General features: G+C 36.5%; 1 protein-coding gene and 1 pseudogene across 2 annotated transcripts; one reads left to right on the plus strand and one right to left on the minus strand.

The window, feature by feature from the left end:
- Window positions 1–11,074: 11,074 nt before the first annotated feature.
- On the plus strand, window positions 11,075–14,058 carry LOC120185204 (F-box/kelch-repeat protein At1g26930-like). 2 transcript variants are annotated; one of them, XM_039189496.1, is made up of 2 exons: window positions 11,075–11,432; window positions 11,923–14,058. In XM_039189496.1, exon 2 carries the CDS (start codon window positions 12,056–12,058, stop codon window positions 13,823–13,825), a length of 1,770 nt encoding a protein of 589 aa, XP_039045427.1. In that variant the 5' UTR covers window positions 11,075–11,432; window positions 11,923–12,055; the 3' UTR covers window positions 13,826–14,058. The 2 variants fall into 2 exon arrangements, with proteins under 2 accessions (XP_039045427.1, XP_039045426.1); XM_039189495.1 differs by having other exon boundaries at window positions 11,987–14,058.
- An 8,633-nt stretch (window positions 14,059–22,691) lies between these two features.
- Window positions 22,692–25,390, minus strand: LOC120185202 (annotated as a pseudogene).
- Window positions 25,391–25,503: the final 113 nt, after the last annotated feature.

Here is a 25,503-nt window from a genome sequence, read left to right on the forward strand (position 1 = left end):
ATTGCCTATTAAGTGATAACAACTGAACATATCATAGCAATTTTCAAACTCAAGTTACTAATACATGCCTAACTGAAAATGTTAAAAGTTCACACATAAAATCTACATAATACAACGTTTGCATTTAAAAATCACCTAAGTTAACAGTCCCAAAAGGTGAAGCCAGTTGTGATTGGGATTTTAAAGATGATTGCGATTTTGATTGCCTTTTTCTTGACACCATATGAGCTGTAGATTTTGATGATGATCCATATTTTGGTAGAGGAAAAGATGATTGTGATGGCACTGGTGATCCACATGTCAACCTTGTATGACCACTTTCCTTGCATCGACTACATGTCGATCTCTTCTTCTCTTCACCCTTAGACGGTATACGATCGTGACTTTTTGGTCGGCCAGGTAGCCTTCTGTCCATGGCTGGTGGCAAAACTGTTTGTAAGTCATCTGGTATGTCCCACTCAGAAGGATATGAAATAGGGTAGACAATCTCGGCATAAGTCTATCGATATACTTCTGTAGTGTAGCAATCCATAGCGTATGTGCTTGAATCATCTTGGTTTAGATGAAGAGCAATTTTTATAACATGGCCACACGGATAACCAGATGTTTGCCATTTCATACAACTACACGTCCTTGCATTTAGATCGACAAGCCCATTTAAGTTATTATCCAGTACTTCAAACAAAGTGTTTGAACATGGTTCAACTCTCCTTGACGTTGACTTCACAACACGTTTCGTTATCTTTTTTTTCAGTCCATGGTGTAACACGATGTTCCAATGTTCCTGTAAATTTAAATAAATAATACTTAGTAAAATATATGATAAGTTACGAATTCAAAGAAATAATACATGCATGGTTTCTTTTCTTATAGTACCACTGTTGAATAGAGGCTCGAAAAAACTCCATTAACATAGTAATGGGTAATTTTCGGGAATGACGACTTAAAGCGTTAATTGATTCTGCACTATTAGACGTCATGAAACCATATCTTGCTCCAAGTTGATGTACTCTTAACCATCTTTCAAACCCGACATCTTCTAGTGTTTGAGCACACTGAGGCAAAACACGTCTTAAACAGTTTATATGCTTATTGAAATCCACTTCCCGATAAGCCTTTACAGCCTTCCAGTATGTCCATTTATGCTTTTTTATACCAGCATACCTTGATTTTAGATTTCTATACAAATGAACACCACAAAGTCCATGAAAAGCATCTGGGAAACACCTTTTAACAGCGTTGTCAATTGAGTTTGCCCTATCGGATATGATTGTCAGATTGCTAATAGGACCTATGCAATCCCTAAGATGCCCCATAAACCATGTCCATGAATCAGAGGTTTCAGATTTGCCAATCCCGTAAGCTATTGGCAATATCCCATTGTTAGCATCCATAGCTACTGCTAATAAGTTTACTCCAAGGTATCGACCTTTCAAATGTGCTCCGTCAACTATAATAACTGGGCGCATGCAAGTAATAAACGAACGAATCTACAAAATAATATACACAAGAAATATAATCATTTAAATGTGAAATGCATGTAACTAACAGAAATGAGTCAACAGAATTATATTGATTTACTAACCGCAGCACCAATGGCGATAAACAGCAACTCAAAGCGTCCATCTTTATCTGTTTTGATATGAGTTACCGACCCAGGATTTTTCAGCTTTAAATTGTGACAATAAGCCGGCAGTTGGGCAAACGATGCTTCTAGCGACCCCCTCAACAATTCCAAGGCATAACATTTGGCTCTCCAAGCTGAGAATATGATATACTAATCTTGAACCGAGCATTCATGTCAGTCATAATTTCATGTCCCCGATATACCCTGCCATTCAAAAACATTAACTCAGCCAGAAAACCACCCAACACCTTTTTGTTTGCCTGTCTATGGTGAGGAAAAACTTGGGTTCTTGAACATGTATGTTTATCAATAAAAGTCCTAACTTGAAACATTGCGCAATCTTTTATCCTTTTTGCAATCATACACCACGTACAGTTTTTGTCAATCGTACACCTTGTTTCGAAACGATCTTTGCTTGATTTGTTAACTTTTAGTTGATAGCCATCTTCCACACATTTCGTATACAAAGCTATCTTCAAGTCTTCCTTTGTATCAAAACAATCATCTTTCTTGATACGAATAACTTTTGTGTAACAATTAACTGCTTTCTTTGCCAACTCTTCTTTCGGTAGCTGAAGTAATTCTGGCATATTCCAGTTATACTCCCATGGCATTTTCTTTTCTTCGGGGACTTTTTCTTCTTCTTTTTCTTCTTCAGGATTATATGAATTACAAAATGGATGTTCAACATGTTCATTCACAGTCGTAACTTCCTCCTCATTATCATCAACAACATCTTCCTCGGCAACGGGTGTTTCATCATCAAAATTCGGGTATTGACCAATATCAAAATCATTACACGCAGGGTCTGTTTCTTCTTCTGAAACATCATCAAAATCCGTGTATTGACCAATATCAAAGTCCGGGTATTGACCAAGATCAAATTTCGAATACTGACTAGTACTCACAATTTTTTCTCTTGGCTCATCATCGTCTAATTGGTCAATACGAAAACCGGAATTTGGTGCTGAAAGTTGATTTGGATTTGGATTAGAGAAAAGCTGTGGGTTTTGAGACCCACTTAGTTGATTACTACCCGCTACTGACCCAACAATACTACTTCTAGGTTCAACAACATACAATGTAACATCATCACTTGAAACATTAATGTAAGCAATGAATCATTCAACATCTTCATTGTCGGTTAACAAATAAACTTTACCATTTCTCTGATAAGATAGCCTAAATCCACTTAGGGGCTCTAAATTCAATTTCTTTGAAACACGTAACATTAGGAGTAACCAAAAAGAGGATTAACATGCATAAACTTTTAACAATTATTGAATTCTAGGTACTTAACCAAACATTTTCAAACCAAAAGGAGTATATATGTTAACAAAACTTGCATTATGTGTATTTTATGTGTGCACTTTTAACATTTTCAGTTAGGCATGTATTAGTAACTTGAGTTTGAACATTGCTATGATCTGTTCAGTTGTTATCTCTTATTAGACATTCATTTGACTATCGCAACGCGAAAATGGCTATCGCAACGCGAAAATGGCAATGCAAAATGAAAATCGCATTGCGATTTTCTCGTTGCAATTTTCATTTCGCATTGCGATTTTCATTTCGCATTGCGATTTTCTCGTTGCGATAGCCATTTTCGCGTTGCGATAGTCTGTTTTGCCTTCAACATAAAGCAGATTGAAAATCAACAAATCAACTATTACATTTCAACACAAATTATGTACACATCAATTAAACAAATCAACATTTACAAATCATCTTTTACAAATCAATTAAACAATCAAAAAATAATAATAATTCTTATTTCTTCATCAATTATTGAATCAATGAATCAACAACTTTGTGACCCCGTACATCCATTTCACGCAGCTCACTTAAGGATTAACCTGCAGAAACCAAACATTTGCTCAAACAAGACTTCCTACACATCTAAAACCTACAAACAGCAAATTATGAATTCTAGGTACTTAACCAAACATTTTCAAACCAAAAGGAGTATATGTTAACAAAACTTGCATTTGACTTACCAATTAACAATGGACACTTTCATAACGCGGATGCAGGTAGGCAGCGTCTCGAATATATTGCTCTAGCCATATAATGCCGAAACCACAAGCCTACTGCAGCTCTATCTCTATCGGTGGGAGGTAAAAACTCTGTGCTTCCCGTCGTCAAACGCGCCAAGCAAAGGCATACGAGAGGACCACAATCCCCTCTGGCTCCCGGCGATTGTTGTGGCGCGGTCTCATCTCTGACAACTGTGACATTGAACTTCTTTGGCTTCTTGTGTCCAGAATGACTCCAATACTTAATCCCATCCAAGAATTTAGCCAAATGAGAGCTCCATCCCTTGAAAATATCTCTCAAATCAGACAGTGATATGTAATTGATCATGCTGTCATACACTATTATCTTCAGGGATGGGAGCTGAAGTTGGACGAGAAGCCAGTGACGACGTTCCAAAACAGGGATAAACACCTGCGATCATAAGTAATAATTCATTATTTGCGCACTTATTTATGAACACCTTTAAAAAATTTAAAAAATAAACACTAACCTTATCGACCTCCCACCATGCAAGATAAAGTTTAGCTTGTCCATTGCCCAACAAAAATGATTCATCCCGTTGATTCTTCAAGTGAACTGTGTGAAAAGCCGTCGACATTATTGTATATAGCGAATTTTTTTTATTTTTCCTAAGCTTCCTTATTATTAGTAGACGTGACACCCACGCATCGATATGTTGTTTTACAAAAAAATACATATATTAGAGAATTACATTAATTTTTAAACAAATTAATCAAAATCATATATAAGACAAATATAAGACTTACCTCCCCATCCAAATAGCCACTGTCTTCAACCCCTAATAGCACACCCCACCAAGACCGATCAAGCAACAAAAACATTTCATCGTTGAGTTTGCTGATGTCAGTGTAACACCCTTGGCTCCGCTCATGTAGATAAAAATCAACTACGGTCTTAGCCCAAAGGGTATTATCCACAATTGTTTCCGGTAGTTGTCTCCTCTCCACTTCAGATACCGGAAGGGTACTAGCCGGTAACTCATACAAGAGCCAACTCTCATCCATCATGTCCGGAACCGGTGGGGGTTTCTCAATACTTCGATATATTACCCCATGTGAATCGGGCTCTGGAATGGTGGGAGGGACCTCTTCAACGATGACAGTGGCCTATTGAACGGTGGGGGGGGGAATCTTGAGGGAGAATATGGGCATCTTGAACGATTAGAGGGGACTCTTGAGGGATGACCGGTGAGTCGGGCTTCTTCTTGCGGAGTCTTCGCACCATTGGAGTGAACGTAGACGTAATAGCACGTCCACGCCGTCTGATGCGTGAACTCCGTCGTGCAAGAAAAACCCGACGTAAAGCATCCACCTTATCGAGCCACTAAAAAAATTAATACATAAATCAGTAAATAAACAGACATGATATTAAACAAAGACAAATATGTTTCAAACTAGCATTGTATTCACCCAAGTCATTATTCTATCATAGTTCACAAAATGCTCAGATAACATTCCAGAAGTAAGCACTTATATAAATATTTAAAAGGACAACATATATAAACATTCCAGAAGAAGAATAGTTTACTTTCGCAACACGAAACTTAAAATCGCAACGCGAAAATGACTATCGCAACGCGGAAATGGCTATCGCAATGCGAAATGAAAATCGCAACGACAAAATCGCAACGCGAAATGAAATCGCAACGACAAAATCGCAATGCGAAACACAAATCGCATTGCGATTTTCATTTCGCGTTGCGATTTTGTCGTTGCGATTTCATTTCGCATTGCGATTTTGTCGTTGCGATTTTCATTTCGCATTGCGATAGCCATTTCCGCGTTGCGATAGTCATTTTCGTGTTGCGAAAGTAAACTATTCTTCTTCTGCAAATTAAAACTTGAATGGATTGCATTACTTCAACCAAAAGACAAAAACAAAACCAAAAACACGAGTATGAAAAATCTTAAACTTACCTCGTTGCGTAGAGTATGAACCTCATTCTGCAACGATGCTACCATCTCACGTAGAGCGGCTACCTCACCGCGTAATGTAGACACCTCAACACGCCATGCACCATCGTCTTTGCGTAAAGTACCGACCTCCTCACGTAAGGCATTGACCTCATCACGTAACTTCCCTAACTCATCCCGTTGAGGTGGAGGTGGAGAACAGGGAGATAAACGTCGTGGCATCTTTGCCGGTCGCCTATCTTGCGGTAATGGTGGAGAAGAGGCTCGATGATGTGACATAATAGGTGATGGCTGTCGTTGTGGAGGTGTATAGCCGGGTCAATCAGATGATGGCTCTGGGTGAGGTGATAGCTCTGGGAGAGGTGATGGCTCCCGAAGTGGAGGCTGCTCATCAACCGTTCCATCAAAAAAACGCTTACTAGCTTGCCACCAATCAGTGGCAAGCTCAGCTTCCGTGGGTGTCAGCCTCTGTAGAGGAGTGTTGGCCTCCTAACAATGTAAAAGCTCAAACAAAGTTAAACGTGTACTAGTAATAACTTGTTTATAAACATATGGTAGTATTTATGTTAACTTACATTATTTATTGTCGTATACCGTAGTAAATCTTCCCATTGCAAGGTCCGTTTCCTCTTCCATGAAATAGCCCTGGGAATATCATTTGAAGTTTTTATTGCATATGTCTTCATGGCGGGAAAGGCCTCAAATATCCAAATCTACAAACAATATAATAACAAACATTAGTAATTGTTAAATAATTACTTATAATTTTGGAAACATCATATAAAATTCTTACCTTAAAGGCCCAAATAAAGCCTGTCAAAGTGTATTTGGAACCATCGCCATGCAAACTTTTTCGATCATCCAAGGCAGACGATAACTTATTCTATGTAGCTTTCCATAAATACGAGCCCCACGGAAACAGGTTCCACGTATTTAGGTCTTCTACCAATTTGATTAGATCATTTGGAATAGGTTGTCTGGCCTCTCTGCCTAAAAAGCCGGCATGCAAAAGAATTAGAAGGCATACTCGGACAACGTCGACGTCATCCATCCGAGTAAAACCGTCTTTATTATTCAACAATCTTGTCAGGTCTTCTACGTGTAGACTCGGCCTCTCCAGCTCAGGAAAAACCCGGGATAGCCATGATGGGCGGGTAATGTGTCTAGTGTACCGACCTACATCATCGTGTCCGAAGCGTAGACCGGTGATTAAGCAAAACTCCTCCCGCCCAAAACACGTATACGCCGGTGGAAAATCAAACCATATCTCTTCATCACGACGTTGTATAGTCTCTGGTAGATCGCTAGTCATGGTTTGAAGAAACAGGTGTGTCAACATCGTATCTCCACCGGGATGTTGTACTTTCAGCCATGGCCCGAAGCATGTATCCTCAAACATTTTTCTTTGTGCAGGTGAAAGCTTCGACACAATTGTTTTGGCCAGGCTGACTTTATTTCTCAAGGTCAATTGAGCCAAATAAAAGTTCTACAAAAACAATAAACATACTAAATTAGATATACCAAAAACTACACTGTGAAGATATACCAAAAACAATAATAAACAAAGAGTAGTAGTTTATTCTTCAAACTTAAATTTGCAACACTGTGAATTTCGTATTTGTCTTTGTTTTTGGTTGAAGTAATGCAATTCATTCAAGTTTCAATTTGCAGAAGAAGAATAGTTTCTGAAAATGAAAATCGCAACACGAAAATGACTATCGCAACGCGAATTTGACTATCGCAACGAGAGAATCGCAACGCGAAACTAAAATTGCGTTGCGATTTGCATTTCGCGTTGCGATTCTCGGTTGATTTAATAAGCAATCTAAGTGAAATGGTTAATCTATTATTGAAATTACCAGTAAACTTATCATCAATTTCAATATGAAAAACCTAATAATAATGCAAAAATTTCAAAAAGAAAATAATTAAAAAAACTAACCCTCGTTGGTTGATTTTCCATTTCTGATTGTGAGGGTGGCTCTGAGAGATGGAGATAGACGGATTTCACCGGAGATGGGGACGGATTTCGTCGGAGATGGGTGAGAGAGTGAGAGATGGAGATGGGACTGAGTTGTGATTTTAGGTTTTAGGTTATGAGTTGCGATTACGGGATATACTGTGGACGGTTCAGTGTTCCAATATATTAATATTCGTGTTTGGAATTTAAAAATAAAATATTTGGCCAGGATACTAATGGCGCTTTGAAAATCGCATTGCGATTATGTATTATCACGTTGCGAAAGTCAGTATCGCGTTGCGAAAGTAAGTATCTCGTTGCGATTTTGTATTATCGCATTGCGATAGTCAGTATAGCATTGCGATTTTCCCAATTCGCGTTGCGATTTACTTATTCGTATTGCGATTTTCCCAATTCGCGTTGCGATTTACTTATTCGCATTGCGAATTGGGAAAATCGCAACGACACTGTAGACCATCGCAAAGCGATTTTCAACTATCGCTTTGCGAAAATGCAACGCGAATTTGCGATAATGGAGATCGCGTTGCGAATTAGCGATCACATTGCGATTTTGTTGGTCATTTTGGCAAATCCGGAAAAAATTGGTTAAAATCGTATATTATATGGGATTTTTAGTCACTGAGATTATTTTCTCATAAAAAAAATTGAATCAACATATAATACAATGTAGTTTATTAATAAATATTTGATGCTTTAAATATATCACCCAACGGTATTCTAGAATGAAAAGTTTTTGGTGTTTTTCGTGATTTGCAATTGCTCGTCTAAACACCTTTCTCACCCTCCAATAATGCTTCACATGAGCACGCTCCTTTACACAAGTGATCAACACGTGGCGGAACCTTATAGGACGTAGAGGTTGCCTCAGTTAATGAAAGGAAGGCCGAGGGGATTATTATAAGCTTAGTGCACGCCAGAATCTTTTTAATTTTTATTTTTATTTTTTGTGGGTTTTTTGAGTCATAGTGGAGTTGCTTGCTTTAAGATTTTTTTATATTTCCTTTTAAAATGAACATATATTTTTTAATTATATTATTTATGTGTATTCTACGTAAAACATTTAAACATCATGTTTGCATGTGGCCATGTTTACTAGTGTTTTACTTTCTTATTATTGCTATCAAGTCCTCTTCTTTAAGTTATATGCAGATATCCACCTTTAAAGTATGGGGGTTTCATTTTCCCATACTATATAATAATGTTTTAATATTATACTAATATAATAATCGATTTATTAAAATTTTAGATAATATGAAAAATCTAAATATGGTAAAAATGGTACAAATAATGGAAATATCGATAGATTTAGGGAATGAAAAACCAAAAAAGAGTAATGAATATACTTGAAGGAGAGTAAGCCTATCTATTAGCTATAAAATTATTATGATGGAATTATGAATGTGTATAAGTCGAATGATTATTAAGAATCTTCTCTTCCTACATTTACATTTACATTTACATTTACATTAGTTAATTAATAATTTGAAGCAAAGCAAGTACGTGGAGAATTAAGGTGGAGAAGGATAAGTATGATTCTTAGTCACTATTATAGTGTTTTCTTTATTAAATAACGATTGTTCATAGCGAAGCCGCGCGGAATCAAAACTCCACTAACTAACGGAAGCCGACAACACAGAATTTATACTGGCTAAGCAAGTGCAGATACTCCTTCCCCGTTCCTATACTTCCTAATATTTTCATATTCTTTATCTATCTATCATCCACAATCCGCCCATTTTGACACATTCTCAAATTCATCCTTACACCAATATATAATTGGATATCTATCACTCATCTCATATCTGTCTGTACCTACTTGTACCCGTCTATAAACGTCAATTTGATATAGGAAAAATAACGGTCTTCAATTCTAAAAATATTTATACATTAACATTTGATTAAATTACAAGTCATGTCCTATAAAATCTTAAGATTTACATAATAGTCTCTAAAATTATATCTAAATTCATAATGACATAAAATTTATAAGGTGGATAGTTAGTAGGCGGACAAATACGGGGTGGACATATACGAGCAGGGACAAAACCCCCTCCCACCCAGCCAAAAGTTTGTTTTCTAACCTTTAATTTATATATAAAATTTAAATATTTTATGGGATCATTATGAAATTACCCTCAAATTTTAGAAAATTATATTTTGCCCCTCAAGTTGAAATCCTAACTTCGTCCTTAGATACAGGGCAGATAAAGTCCCAAACCATCAGCTACCCATTAACCACAACATATATGATTTTTTATATCTACACCCGTCCACTATTCACTAAACTTATACTCATCCCATCTTAATTAATTAAAAGGGATACGATGCAAAACCCACAAATCTATACTCGTTTACTGTTAAAGGCGTAGGGTCTTCAAGTTTTACATAAAAAAAGTATTATTTATCGAAGCAAAAAAACATGATAAATTCCATATAATTATATTAAAATCTATAAATCATACTAATTATTCGTCTTTTCTTTTTTCTCACAACATTTCTTCTTAAGTTTTCTATATTCTTTTATCATTACAATAATATAAATATATTGATCGTTGTTTTTTCAATACTTTTTCCTCTTCTCTCTTCATTCTTTGATTCTCCGAATTTTATCATAACTTTTATCGTACTTGTTGTTATATATGTAATTTATGGTTTTATTATGAAATAAATACATGAACTATATTGGGTTTTTTTTTTCTTTTGGTGTTTAATTATTATTATTTTTGTCAAAACATATGTTTAACATTTTATTTTATAATTATTTTCAAGTCATCCGTTAAAATAATTGTTATCTTCCATTAATGAGTCATTGAAGCTTTAATTGTTTTTCTTTTTTACTATATTATTCTTATAGCAAATTTACTTTTTGTTTTCTCATGGTTATATTTGAAATCTTCTCTGATGAATGTTTTTTAGTTAATTCATTGATCTATTTTTACCTTGGATTCTTCTAATTATTTTTTACATTGATAAATATTTACAATTATTAAAGATAGATTATGATTGAATTGTGATAAAACTAATTTATTAATGTGTTTTCACTATTATATCTATCTTATGTTAATGTTACTATCGTTTATTGTTCATCGTCAATAATATTTTTTATTTATGTCTTTAAATTATTTGATTGTGGCTTAATCTTTTTATTTATATGATTTTATTTTATATTTTAATAATCTTAAAGAAATAATCAATTAATGTGATTAATTATAAATTTTTATTATACTTTTATGTAATAAAATTAATTGTTATTTATACAAAAAATGTAAAAAGAAAGTAGGAAACAGAGGAGAGGGAGGGTTTTTATTCCATCACCTCATCATCGTAATCACACTAGTCAACAAGTGTCTCGGCCGGAGCTTACTAGTTAGCGGTTGTTCATTCCCCTATATGGGCCCCACCACCACCACATCGCCGGCGCCCCCGCCCCTCCAGTCCCCTCCTCGGCAGCCCCTTCCCATTCTATCTCTTATATAATTCGACTCCATAAACAAACAGAACGGGAAAATAAATACTTTTGTTAATTAAATAAAAGAAATGAAATGTTTATTTATTTTGTTTGGGGAGAGAGCAAGTTCTAAGAGAGATAAAGGGGAACTCTTATAGATTTTGCTCTCAAAGCCAAAGCCAAAGCTCCCTCGCTCTGATTTGCGGACAAAATCCAAAGGACTAATAAACAGCCTATAGAGAAACAGGAGGAGATAAAAGAGTCAAACGAAAAAACAGCAACAGCAAATCAAATGAACAAGTGAGGAAAGAAAAAGAAAAAGAGTGAGCTAGTGTAGTAATTGTTTGGCAAAAAGAGATTCATTTGAATTCTTTTTTCCTTGCTAATCTTCTCCTTATCCAATCAGTAAGTCCCTCACAACATTAGTATTATTATTCCTGCTTCGTTTTCTTTATCAGTCACTTCTTTGCTTTTGTTGTTTTCATTTTTATGTTTCTATTTTATTTACCGCTTGGTGTTTATCTCCTGATTAATGAGATGAAATTATAAACAGATCTGATTAGATTTTGTTTCTTCTCTTCATTTGAATCTGACTGTTATTATTATTATTTTGTTATTGTTTGTGTTCAATGAAATTCTGAGATCTGGTACCTATTTCTCTTAAGCTGTGTTTGATCGTGAATTCGGTTTTTTCCTGCTTTAACAAAATTTGCATACGTTAATTATTGTTTTTGACTATTTATTTTTTTGCATAACCTAACATAGGTCAGTTTTTAACCTGAATTTGGATGTTTTATTTATTGGATTAAGTTTATGTTTGATTTGTTTTATAATTTAGAAATTTACACTGAAGCTGTTCTTTCTGTTCTCTGTTTCTCCCTGTTTTCTGGAACAGATAAATTCGTTAATCTTGACTGCGTTTATTTCGGCGGGGGTGATGAAACTTTTGGTTGTTACAGTGATTTGAAAATTCCCATTGTTATTTTGGGGATTTTCCTGTCCCAAATCAGGAGGGGGACAAAAGAGTCATGTTGGAGGACCGGTGCTGCGAGTCCTGTTTAGTGTTTGCAAGCTCTTGTCAACAAGGAAGAAAGTGGGCTTACATGTACGATGGGAAGCGCCCACTGGAATTCACTGGTTCAGATGGTGATCGGGAAACCAAGTTGTGTAAGCTCTCTTCTGATGATTCTTCCAGTGACGATAGTTATAATCCCAACACTTCTTCCCCACAAGATTCAGGTGACCTTGTCTTGCCGGATTCGCCTGACCAATCGGATGATGGTAGTAAGAGATCCGATTCTTCCACAGATATGGATTCTTCACTTATCCACCACTGTCCTATTGGTCTAGGCAAACCGGATTTGGACAGCCAATCAGACAATGACAGCCTGTCAGATTTCGTGGTGGAGTCGCTGGAGGAGCAATCTGAGGATGATCACGACGATAATGATGATAATGGCTTCTCTTATTCTCTAGAGGAAGGTGGTCGTCACATACATGCTGGGGGATCTTCATCTGACTTGGATGCATTAGTTCAACCAATTGAGCAGGATAATGATGATAACGGCTTCTTTAATTCTCCAGAGGAGGATGGTCACAGTAGACATGCTGGGGGATCTTCATCTGACTTGGATGCATTAGTTCAACCAATTGGGCAGGATAATGATGATAACGGCTTCTTTAATTCTCCAGAGGAGGATGGTCACAGTAGACATGCTGGGGATTCTTCATCTGGCTCAGACGCATTAATCCAATCAATAGGGCGAGATAACTCCATCAGTTGTCTGATTAAGTGCTCGAGGTCTGATTATGGTTCCATTGCCATGTTGAATTGGAGTTTTCGATCCTTGATCAGGAGTGGAGAGATCTATAAGTTGAGGAGGCAGAACGGCGTTGTTGAGCATTGGGTTTACTTTTCTTGTCACCTCCTTCAATGGGAGGCATTTGATCCTATTAGACATAGGTGGATGCATTTGCCAAGGATGCCTCCCAATGAATGTTTTACCTTTTCAGATAAGGAATCATTGGCTGTGGGAACTGAGTTGCTTGTCTTCGGGAAGGAGGTAACTTCTCAGGTTATATATAGATATAGTATTTTAACAAATTCGTGGACTTCTGGGACCAGTATGAATGCTCCGAGGTGCTTGTTTGGATCAGCTAGTCTTGGAGAGATTGCTATTTTAGCTGGTGGTTGTGATTCTCAGGGTAAGATCCTGAGCTGTGCAGAAATGTACAATTCTGAGACTCAGAAATGGGAGACTTTGCCAAGCATGAATAAGCCAAGGAAGATGTGTAGTGGGGTATTTATGGATAAGAAATTTTATGTGATCGGAGGAATAGGTGGAGTTGGGAATGATCTTCGGGTTCTCACTTGTGGCGAGGAGTATGATTTAGAGACAAAAAAGTGGACTGAAATTCCTAACATGTCTCCTGGAAGGAATGGAGCTGCGGCTGAGATGGCTGCAGCAGCTGTGGCACCTCCTCTGGTTGCAGTAGTTAATAATGAACTGTATGCTGCTGATCATGCTGACATGGAGGTGAGGAAGTATGATAAGGAAGCTAACTCATGGTTGACTATTGGAAGATTGCCTGAAAGGGCAGTTTCAATGAACGGTTGGGGTCTTGCTTTCAGAGCAAGTGGAGATCGCCTTATAGTGATTGGTGGCCCTAGGGCTTTGGGTGAAGGTTTTATTGAGCTCAATTCTTGGGTTCCGAGTGAAGGCCCTCCACAATGGAACTTGCTTGCCAGAAAACAGTTGGGTAACTTTGTGTATAATTGTGCTGTGATGGGGTGCTGAGAGATGGATTTTGGTGGCATCTTGTGCAGTTGAACTCTGTTGCACTGCCACCAGGGTTTTCATGGTTGTTTTTTTTCCTTCAACACAGAACTCCAAATTATACTAGTGGTAATTTCCCCTTCTTTCATTTTTACATCTGTTCCCTTTGGGATGGGAGATGATGAGGAAGAGTTTCAGATAACTCAAGATTCAACAGAACGTTTTATTGATAGGATGTCTTGAGTTTTTATTTCCTTTGCCGCACCTCATTCAAATTTCTTCCATTAAATTGTCTCTTCCCCTGTTTTCAGCAAGAAGAGAACTTGCAAAGGCTGGCATCATGTAGCACAGGAATAGGTTTAACAATTTGAAGTTCCAACACATTGGTAGGTTTCCATTAGAGTTTGCTGAAGTTTTTTAAAGAACACAGAACTAGTCATATGAGTTTCTTCTCCCTTAATTTTCTTGGAATTGTCTTGTGGGAGGAAATAAGTTCTGGAGGTGGTTATCTTAGATGTTGGCTGAAGTACTGATTACATTGATCATTACAATGGATGAACTATATACTCCCAGAATTTTTCTTATTTACAATCTTTGGAATCCTTTATTGTTTTTAGTTTCTTTTATTCAGCTGGATGATGCCAGTTTCTCCACTTGATTGACTTGCCAATTCATACGTTATTCTATTTTCCCCATTTTTTCCCCTTTGTTAGTCTGAAATATTGGTGTCGATTACTGTTTTTACTTTTAATTATGTCAGAAGCATGTAATTTTTAAATTTAGCTATAGATATATATTTTTTCCCACTTTGATAATCTTGATAAATATAATTATATTCATAGAATTAGCACATACCGTAGTATGATTCCTAACCTAACAGAGAACTTGTTCTTCAAATCAACCGAGCAGTTCTGTTTATATATCTCATTTCTTTAGCAATAGAGATCACAGTAGAAGCTAGGCAGATGTTTCTCTGAGGAGGTGGGGGTTCAAAGGAACATTACTTTTAGAAGCTAGTCTTCCCGCAGACAGTAACGTAAATATATTGAATGCAGTATGTGTAGAAAGGACGGAATTGTGGAAACCAAGTCCTTTCTTTAGTAGAGACGCTCGTGGTATCTAACTCTTGGCTTTTGTGTGGTTGATACTAGGTCATTAATTGCTCTGAGTTTCATTCTTCATGTATGACTTTGTATACTGTGTTTAGATTTTTCTTCAAAACCAGGGAACTTAGCGTAGCTATTAAAAAATATGCAACTGAAGGGATTTCTCTTATAGGCATGGAAGGAGGTACTGCATTGATTTTGAATCCTTCTATTTAACAATGAATATGGTGAATCCGGCTCGGATGAGTATTGAGTAGTAAAGAAGAATATGGTGAGCCCATTTATTGTAAAAATGTGTGTGTCTCTATGCTTCAGCTTTTACTTTCTTCTCTCCTTATAGAATCTAAACTAGGCGTTCAGCATCTGAGAGAACTTTCTTTGATTTGATTTACTCAAATAAAGAGTAAATTGCTGCATCTGGTTTGCCTTGGAGTTTCAGTGTTGTTTTTAGTTTCCAGATTCCTGCAATGTTATGGCTCTTTATTGCTCTAGTGAGAGGATGAACTATATGCACATGGCCTGAATTTAAATTAGACTCGTAAGTCCCTAGGATTGTGACGGGAAATTTGAGCTAGAGCTAACCCTGGACCATGTGGGCTGAAATCTTTGATTGTCTCATCTTGATGAAACCATTGGCATCGAGGACTTAGGCCTACCATTATTTGTTTCTGGTAAACCAAGTAAATTTTGCTGTGAATAATATCGGTCGAAAAGAAAGGAAGTTGTGTACTACAGATCTGGTCTGATAAAATATCAATATGAATTTGATTCCAGACAAAATTCTCGTTTTATCGTGCGACAAATATTGCCGACATTTAGCTGCGTATTGTACAGTGTTTACAAAAGTTATTACCACCGCCCTATCTGTTGAAAAGTAAATAAATAAAATCTCCCAATATTCGTCAATGGTTTTACCAAGTCAACTTTAGGCCTTTATTTTCAGAAAGTGAGAGTAATTCAGATTCCCCTTCCCTTATCTTTTATCTTGCAAGAAGAACAACAAAATATAATAGGATAAACTACGAATTTAGTACCTAAACTATCAATCTTGATTTATTTTAGTACCTAAATTATCAATCTTGATTTGTTTTAGTACCTAAACTTTTAATTTTTTTGAAATCATATCTAACATTTAGTTTTCATTTTATTTTAGTATCTGGCGTTAATACGTTTACTACATAAACTATCAGTTTTGGTCCATTCTAGTACCTAAACTTTTAATTTTTTCAAAACTTAACGTTAAATTTTAAACGAGTGTACTAAAATGAAACAAAAACTAAAGTTTTTATCGGTGGGGTACTAAAATGAAACAAAAACTAAACTTTAGGAATGGTTTTGAAAGAACTGAAAGTTTAGGTATTAAAATAGATTAAAATTGATAGTTTAGGTATCAAACTTGTAATTTACCCAATAAAAAATCATTTATCGACCAATTTTAAAGTATTTGATTCTTTGTTAACAAAAGTATATAATATATTAGACAATATGGAGGCAAGGATGGAGTAGTTATTAGGGTTTGAACTTGTGCTTTCATGCTTCACCATCTCTTTTATTTTAGTATATGCGTTACTTCTAAAGGTGTAGAAACGATCTACAACTACTAGTGGTTTCTAAAATCAATAGAGAATCAAAATATACCTCATTTTTCATTTAACTTTTTAAAACTTTTATGTATTAATTTCTGATTTTACTAACCGATCATAATTTTTAAATCATAGATTATTCAAAAACTAACACCAATGTGACATTTCATTGTCACACCGTACTTTATCTCTAAGCTTTTGGCAATTTTGCCGTGTGCTTTGTTCCAAAGCTTCGAAAGAGACACAAATGGTTTCGTTTATCTTTAGTAATAACCATACATGAAAACAATCCATTTTTAATGTAACCTCAATGACGTGTTTAAATTATTTTTCTTGTTTGAATTGATATAATATAGAGAATGATTTTTAATATTTAACCTTTTTCAATATTTTAATAATTTTGGGTGTTTACAAGGTAATATTTGTTCAATTTTTTTTTAATATTGATAATTTGGACCCATAATCTTTAGAGAAAATGTCATATTTAACTATTGAGATCAATTAATAAATTATTGTTTCAGTTTTTTTTTAATATAAAGAGAAAGGTATATGTAAGGTATGGTATTATTTACGATAGAGTGAAAGCCAATCATTGTGGGTGGCACTAGCTCAAACATTGAAGGCAGAAGCTATAAGGAGAAGGGGAAAGATGGATCCATGGAGGACGGTGCTTCTAAATTCTGATTAGGTCGACTAACCACGTGAATGCCACCTTCAGGAGGCCCTTCTCATCATTGTGATTACATGCACATGGGTGTTTATATTATTGTTGTTATTCTTTGGTATTCGGGTTCGAGCACCAAGAATATTAGAGATATGAACATTCAATATTAAATGGTTGAGAGTTTATCTTTGAATAGATACCGATCAAATGATCTCCCCTAGATATGTCTTCGTTTTTTTCCGGTCAAACCAACGGATGTTTAAGAGTTTAAAATAATAACATGGATATTTGGCAAGATGCCTGCATTAAGACAGTGCAGCGTCCACTGCGGTGTGTGTTTTCATTAATTCTTAATAATTGTTTTCTAAGAACCCTAACTATTTATACCACGAGCACGCTGTCATGAAATTAGGGTTTCTTGCCAATTGTTTAAAAGAAAATAAAAATAGAAAAATTGTAGATGGAAATGAGGCAGTCTAATTACGGTTTCTGTCCTTGTCTCTTTTATGTTTAAGCTTTTCCACTTTTCTTTGTGAGGGTACTAGTGTTACATAATTTTCATTTTAAGCCTTTGATCGAACCCTTGGGGACCCCGAAACGTCAATCCAACGGCCTATGATGAAAGGAGACCAACTCATGCAGAGCCAATAGCAATCTTTCATCTCTGTCTTCTGTTATTATAATATTTTATTGGGTAAAGTACACAAATTATCTCATGACCATAGAATATTATTTTGTTAAGTCATTTGAATATTAAAAATTATGAAATGGTTATTTGACTATAGAATGTTATTTTATTAAGTCCATCTATTATTAAAAGTTACAAAATTGTCACCCAACTATTCATTAAGTTCCAAACTCATCCTTTTCCTTTAAAAATTTGATGGTTGTGTAAGTTAGACGTTAACATGATGATTGTCACAACCCTATTTTTTTTAAAAAAAATATAAATTAATTGCCTAATTTGGGGACTAAATTGTAAGTTTTAAAAAATTTATAGCCCGGTTTAGAAGATGTAGGAAGTTCATGGACTTAATCCTGAATTTTTCACATTTTTTTGGTCAGTTAAAAAAATAAAGTTGGTGGCAAGATTTCAAACCCCTGTCCCCAGGATGGCCGCCCATGCCCTAGTCGTTTAGGCTAAGGTACTGTTTCGGATATTTTTATTTAATATAAATGTTATTTGTTAAGTTTAGAAGAGCACCCAAAATCCCCAAATTTTCCAACCCCAATCTCTAGCCACTCCCTGCCGACCCTTCTTGATTCTCCGTCGTCTGATCGTCGGGGTTGTCACTGCCCGACCAGAGTGATCGGCGACCTCCAACGACCAGAACCCATCTAGCCCCTAACCGTCAGATGTCACCGTTTAACGTGAATTGTCGTTCGAATGCTCGTCGGGAAACCAAGCGTCCTCTGTTGTTTTTTTTTTGTAGTTTCGTCACCGTCCAACCATCGGTGAGTCTCACTGCCTGCACCAAGTGAACCAGCTTAAAGTTTCGCTTCTATTGGTACCGATGGCGTTGACTCTACCATCCCCGTCGAGAGGGGTAAGCGAGGAGATGTTTTGGAAGTTCGTGAAAACTATCATCCGGCGTTCTTCATTAGAAAAGGACATCGACAAGCGACTTATTAAGCTTTGTGCTTCAAATCAGGAAAAATTCACGTCGAACCGACGACCATAGCCGCCACATGCGTCGCTCCCTGCGCGTGGGCATCGTCTACCAATCAGGTGGCTATTGATCGGTTAAACCGGTCTGAACCGGTTGGGTCGGTCTGAGCCGAGCCAAGGCATTGACCGTTGACTAGCTATTAACCGTCGTTGGCCGACTGTTAATTTTTTTGGAAACACCTATTCTGATGTTTTTCAACGTCTTGAGTTTGTTTTTTAGGTCTATTTCGCAAATTCGAACTCGATAAGTTGTTTTTCACTGATTAACCTTCATATTTGATATGTTTTTCACAATTAAACTCTGTTTCTGATGTAATTTCTGTTGATCTGTATCCAATATATTATTGGACATTTGATTCAAGTTTGAGAGCGATCAAATAGAGTTTAAATGTTCGATCGATGTAGCTTGAGAATCGAGGTAATACTTTACTAGCCTATGCATGCTTTACGATACATGTTGGTTTTGATAAGTGCATGTAATTAGGGGGCATGTAAGTTGTATCATGTTTTTATATTCGAGTCTGAAACTTATTTTAGTATTGGATATTGCTTAATTCTATTTTTAATATATACATGATTTTTTGAACTTATATTTTATCTATAAATTATTTTACGATTTTAAATTGATTGACAAAAATTTTAAATTTTATAGGATTTTCAGTCTAGGTCGCTCCGGCGACCCTAATGTGACACCCCATATCGGATCGGATCACCTGTATCGGTCTGAGGGCGTTACAATGACTGAAATATAATAGTTGTTTGAGATTTTAGGATCAAATTTAATCATATTACAATCAACATGTTAACATTTAATTAAAAATATCGTCAATTTTTTAACATAAAAATATGACTTTGGAACCTAATAAATTGTCCACGATCATTTTGTAACATAAAAAAAATTGTTTACTTTGATTTTGACCGAAAGTCCAATGTCTTCCCCTCTATTTAAACCCTTTCCACCTTCCATCTCTTTACCCTGTTCTCTTCCACTTCTCCGACTTGTTCCCTCTCTTCATTTGGCTGAAATGGCTGAGCAGGTGCCCTCAAAGCGCCAAAGAGAAGAAACCCAAACCTCAAACGAAGAACAAGTCGATGAAACAAAACGCCACAAGTCGTACAATCACATACTTTCTTTGCTGGAAGCAGAAGAGGATGAACCGAGCTGCCAAGACGTGTCTTCTCTCATCACCAATTTACAACAACACCTCTCTTCGGAATCCGTTTCAGACGCTCCTTGCCAGCCGACAACAGAAGCCGACGGCCAAGAGAGCCCTACGGCGGTGATGACTAACAGCGACTCCATGGTCAGCATAGAAGACTACACGACGGCAACTTCTTCCTACGAGGATTACGAGGACGGTGATAAAGAGCATGTCATTAGGCATTTGCTTGAAGCTTCCGATGACGAGCTGGGGATTCCGAATAGAGATGAAGGTGTTGTCGGCGTTGAGTACGATGAAGGAATCAACAATGGTGGAAATGGCTTTGCATGGTGTGACGAGTTATGGGAGCTTGAAGATGAGACTGCTAATTACTACACTTTGTTGCAATCTCAACTGTTCATGTAGTATTGTGGCGTGAGAAAAATGTTAAGCTGTAACTAATGGTAGGGGTAAAAATTAGAGAAATGGGAAAAGCTGGGGAGTGTGGGGGAAAATATGAAAAATTATTTTGTTATGGTTAATTCATTTTGGAACCCTCCCTCTTCTTTGAAAATATCAGGGCTTTCCCTATGTTCCTTTGTTCATTGTAAAACTAATTTCTTAAAAAAGGGGGGAAGATTACTCATATTTTGTCCGGAGTTCCCTAATTGTTCCTAATTCAGAGGTCGAAATAAAAAAAGATTAGAACTTATAAACCGAAGGATAAGAACAAATTTGGTAACTAAAACTTTTTCTCTCTCTCTTATCTCACTCACTCTAAATTAAATCTTTTCAATATCCTCATTAAACTTAATAAATTAAATTTTTTTCTCACTTAGCCATTTCCTAACTAATAGAGTTATGACGTGATTTTTTTAATTAAATTATAAATTCAATCACTAAATTTTACTCTTTCTCTTATTTCACTAACTATACTTTTAATTATTTTCAATTTAATCAGTTAACTTTATGTATTAAATTTTTTGGTCACTCCTTTGTTAACAGTAAAAAAACCATGTCACAATGTTATTAGTGAGGAAACGAGTGAGTGACAAGAAAAACCTTATGTATTAAGTTAAGTGAGAAAATTAAAAAAAAAATTAAAGTACAATATATGAAATAAGAGAGAAACAAAGTTTAGTTACCACATTTGTATTTTACCCTAAAATTATTCTATTTTACATAAAATAATAATCCAAAAACGTTTAATAATAAAAATACACGTATATCTATCAAAGAACTTTGATCGTGGAACGTTGATATTGATTCCTTTAGTCATTGGATACTTTCATTTTTTTTACTTTATTTCGGGGTAACTTTTTGTTCGTAAATGGTCCACCATATCTTACACGCTAAGCTAGGACGTGGGAGCACGCTCCAAGATTATTTGTAAGTCTATTCACACCATATTTCCCCTCTTATTTTTTATTAAAGAACAGTAATATTTATTTTAAATATTATTAATTATTTGATAATAAATATTCAATTATCCTATTATAATTATTAATGTTCGAATATATAATTTTTAAAAATAACAACGATTCATTTAATTACTAAAATAGAATGATTTGTGCTCTTCTCCCCCTCCTTGACGTAAAAATTCGAAGATCAACACTAATTTACCTCTATATCTAGGGATGAATATTATATATATATATTTATATTGCTTTCATTTAGATATATGGATAATTTAGTCGAAAAAAAAGTAGTAATTAATTATTGGAGCGTGGGTTGGCGTGAAGTATGATGGGTAATGATAACAAAAATGGCCAAGGCTTATACATGTATGCTTGAAAAGTGAATGCCAATTGCCAAAGCAACTTTAGGGACAGGGTGGGACCGATGAGGGTAAATAAAAAAAACGAAAAGGAAGAAGCAACTGTTGATGGGGACCTACCTCTGGCATCAAATAATAATGCATGATGATGGATGCCGTATTGGCATGGGGTGCTCATACGCTCTATCCATATGCTCATCATTTATGGTAATACATGGCGCATCATGATGCTTAAAATCCCTATTTACAAGGATAAAATATTCATTATCAAATGATTAAGAATATTTAGTAAATATACTTAAGAATATTTAGTAAATATACTTCTTACATGTTTTACCAATAAGTGTACAAAAAAGCTAACAAAGTGCTCTAAAGAAAGAGAGTGTCTATTCAAATAATCTTAGGATCCTAAAAAAACAAAAGTTAATAAGGACTGCCCTCATTTCACTTCCTTTTCTACGTTCTTAATACCTACGAATTTAGGACATTGTATCCTTGATAAAAGCTCGTTTTGTTTGTATAACTTGAAAAGCAATTCTATTGGTTTTAGCTGGTAGAATGAGGCCATTAAAATGGCAATGCCGGTCTCCTTCAAAAGCTCTAACTAATGTCCACGAATGATATTGTCTTTCACATAACTTTGCCCCATTTGCATTCCACCACTTTTCTGCATTTTCTTCTGAGAAATGTTTCCGACTGTAGAGAAAGAAACGCACAAAATTATTGAAGGTAGATGAAAGCAACAAATGCCAAAAGCATACTTATTCAAGTGTTGTTACACTAGAGAGCATACCTAAAGCGAACATGCTTGAGAACTTTATTTCCGTTGGGCAGAGGTGACAAAGTTAAGTACAACCCTGCCTCATCTTGTATCATAATCTCTGCCCTTTTACTTTGCCCTTTGGTTCCATTGGATGTGGATACGTTGTTTGCATTGAAATTTACTTCACATGGTACACATCATGTTGGTTGCATTGGCGAACACGTGCTCGACTGTGGTATGTTTAGCAATAGGACCCGCATTATAGAGGAGGCCCTTCTGTCCAGGTGGAAGCATGTCGGTCACTTGCTCCAACTGCATATCAGTATCAGAGAAGAGTAAAGTTAGGGTGTGTGCTTGCACCACAAGAAAAAGAAATCCTCTGCTCATCTCAGAACTCAGCTCGATACTTGATAAATAAACAGTCTCTCTTCAAACAATTTAAATTGTAAGAGCATGAGCAAAGAACTCCAACCTTATCAGTGAGTGACATGATAATTTCCTCTGCTGATTTATATTTTCCAGCTTCAGTTTCTGCTCTTGCAGTCACTTCTTGTAATCGCCTTGATGTCTTTTCAAGCTCAGCTTCGAGTTGCCGTGATTTGCAAGTCAGAGCTTCAACCTGCAAGAAACTTATCATCTCATCCTTCTTATACATTTAGACAACTTAAACAGTAATCGGGAGATAAAAATGAAACAAGTCTCAATGAAAATCCACATCAGCCTTCATTGTTGTAACTGATGAATAAGATTTGAAAAGGTTACCTGTGCCCTTAAATTTATGATCTCTTGGTTGGCATTGTCATTCATTTGTTTTGAATCATCAATAGTTACAGTAGAAGATCGGTTGCTCGACTTTCCTGAAGCAGGAGATGTTGCTCGAGATGTCCTTCTAGAAATTGGTGGTAAACTTTTCCTAGAATCTCCGACTGGATAAATTGGCAGCCTTGGTGTATTAAATCCTCCAAGATGAAAATTTCCAGTTTGAGCTGGGAATATGGTCCGATTTTCGAAGTCTAATTTCAGTTCACTCCTAGAAAGCCGGCTTTCAGCCTGACTACTGGAGCCAAGACTAGACAGTCTGGAGAGTTGTGCATGTGACCTTAGAGCTAAAACTTCTTTATCTATACTCTCATCGAATTTACGAGGAATATTTCCATTTTGGGCCTTAGGAGGCAAGAAGCAGAAAAGGGTTCTCCAGATTTTTTCAATTTAGCAAAACAATCATCACAAACTCTATATGGTTTGTTCATAATTGGAGCCAGTGATGCCTTTAGAGATTTCCTCGTTGTGCATGATTTGCAGAAGATTAGTCCACAATTATAACAGTTGTGACGCTTTCTTATGAAACCAAATGGATTTCGACAACGGAGCACATCGATTGATCTGCACTCGGTACCCATTTATGAAGACTTAGAACTGCAGTAAAGTTGGAACCACAAACTACACTCTTAACTTGCTTATCTTTTAGAAAATCAACTCTTGTTGGTGTCTCTCTATCATCAGTGTTTCCATGTCCCAATTGCCCATTGGTGCCCTTTCCCCATGTATAAACCTCTTTTTTTGAAGTCACGACAGCAACATGATGCGATCCACAAGCAATCTCTTCAACAAATCTACCTGCAATTTTACCTCCAACCCGAGTTGGAACCTTGCCATCAACTGTACGACTTCCCAATTGACCATAAGCCGAACTTCCCATTGTATATACTTGTCCTGAGGTTGAAAGAGTAACTGTGAGATTTTGACCACAGGCAACCTGGCTGATATTGACATCAAATAGAGCATCCACACTTTGGGGGGAAAGTCTAGGTTCTCGATTGCCATGACCGAGTTCACCTTTATCTCCATCCCCCCATGTAAACAACTTTGTTGAAGAAGAGCTATCGGGACATCCATCATCAGATGATTCAGTCACTACAACTGCAGCAGTGTGCCAAGAACCACATGAAACCCTTGTTGTCCGTAATCTGCTCAAAGTTTCCACTTTCCGTAGAACGGTCGTGCTACTACGATCTCCATGGCCTAATGCACCAAAATATCCATCTCCAAATGTGAACAACTCACCTCCAGATGTCAACAGAGCTGTATGCCAAGGTCCACATGATACATAGGAGACATGCATACCATCCATGTCACTTACCCTTCTAGGTATCCAATGACTAACATCACTTCCATGCCCAAGCAAACCGGAACTGTGTGCTCCATCACCCCATGTATAGAGATCCCCCGATACCGTAACAGCGCAAGTGTGATACTCCCCGCATGCTGCAGATTGAAAATTCATGCCACGAAGAGTATCCATGAGTTTAGGTTGGGGAACATCTGCATCTGCACCGTGCCCGAGCCTGCCCCCTGATTCCTCCCCCCAACTAAAAATCTCACCCTGCTTTGTTACTATTACCGCATGGCTACTTCCACAAGCAATACCATGCACATCAAGAACCGTTGTTGATTCCATTGCCTTGGGCAGAAGAGCATCGATCTTTGTATTGAACGAACTCTCAACTTTATCCTCACCACCGCCCAGTATTCCCTCACCAACACCTTGTCCCCATATGAATATATCGACCAAGGCATCGACGTCTTCTTTACAAGAACCATGGCTCAATGAACTTACAGAACTTGATGAACTGACTCTTACTACATCAGCCCCAGAACTTCGATTATTTATGTTTTCTACACAACTGGCTGCTATTAACCCAAACTCAACTAAATCTGGTTTACTGGTGACCTTGATTGAAGCAGCATGTGTAACTATGTCAGCAAATGTCTTTCCTAATCTATTGCCCGGCTCAGAGGGTGCTTGAATTCCTTGTGCATCTCCTCGATCCTGTAATAATGCGAAACAAAGTACGAAAAATAAATCACTTAAAGGCTATCATATTTTTACATAAAACTAAAAATAGACAAGAAATACAACATACAAAATGTGGATTGGGGGGGCTCTTTTTGTTGTGTAATTCAGGACTATCTCCTGATACAGTAGTATCACTCC

The sequence above is a fragment of the Hibiscus syriacus genome, unplaced genomic scaffold (assembly GCF_006381635.1).
Source record: "Hibiscus syriacus cultivar Baekdansim isolate YM2019G1 unplaced genomic scaffold, ASM638163v2 tig00113004_pilon, whole genome shotgun sequence".
Classification (NCBI taxonomy): Eukaryota; Viridiplantae; Streptophyta; class Magnoliopsida; order Malvales; family Malvaceae; genus Hibiscus; species Hibiscus syriacus.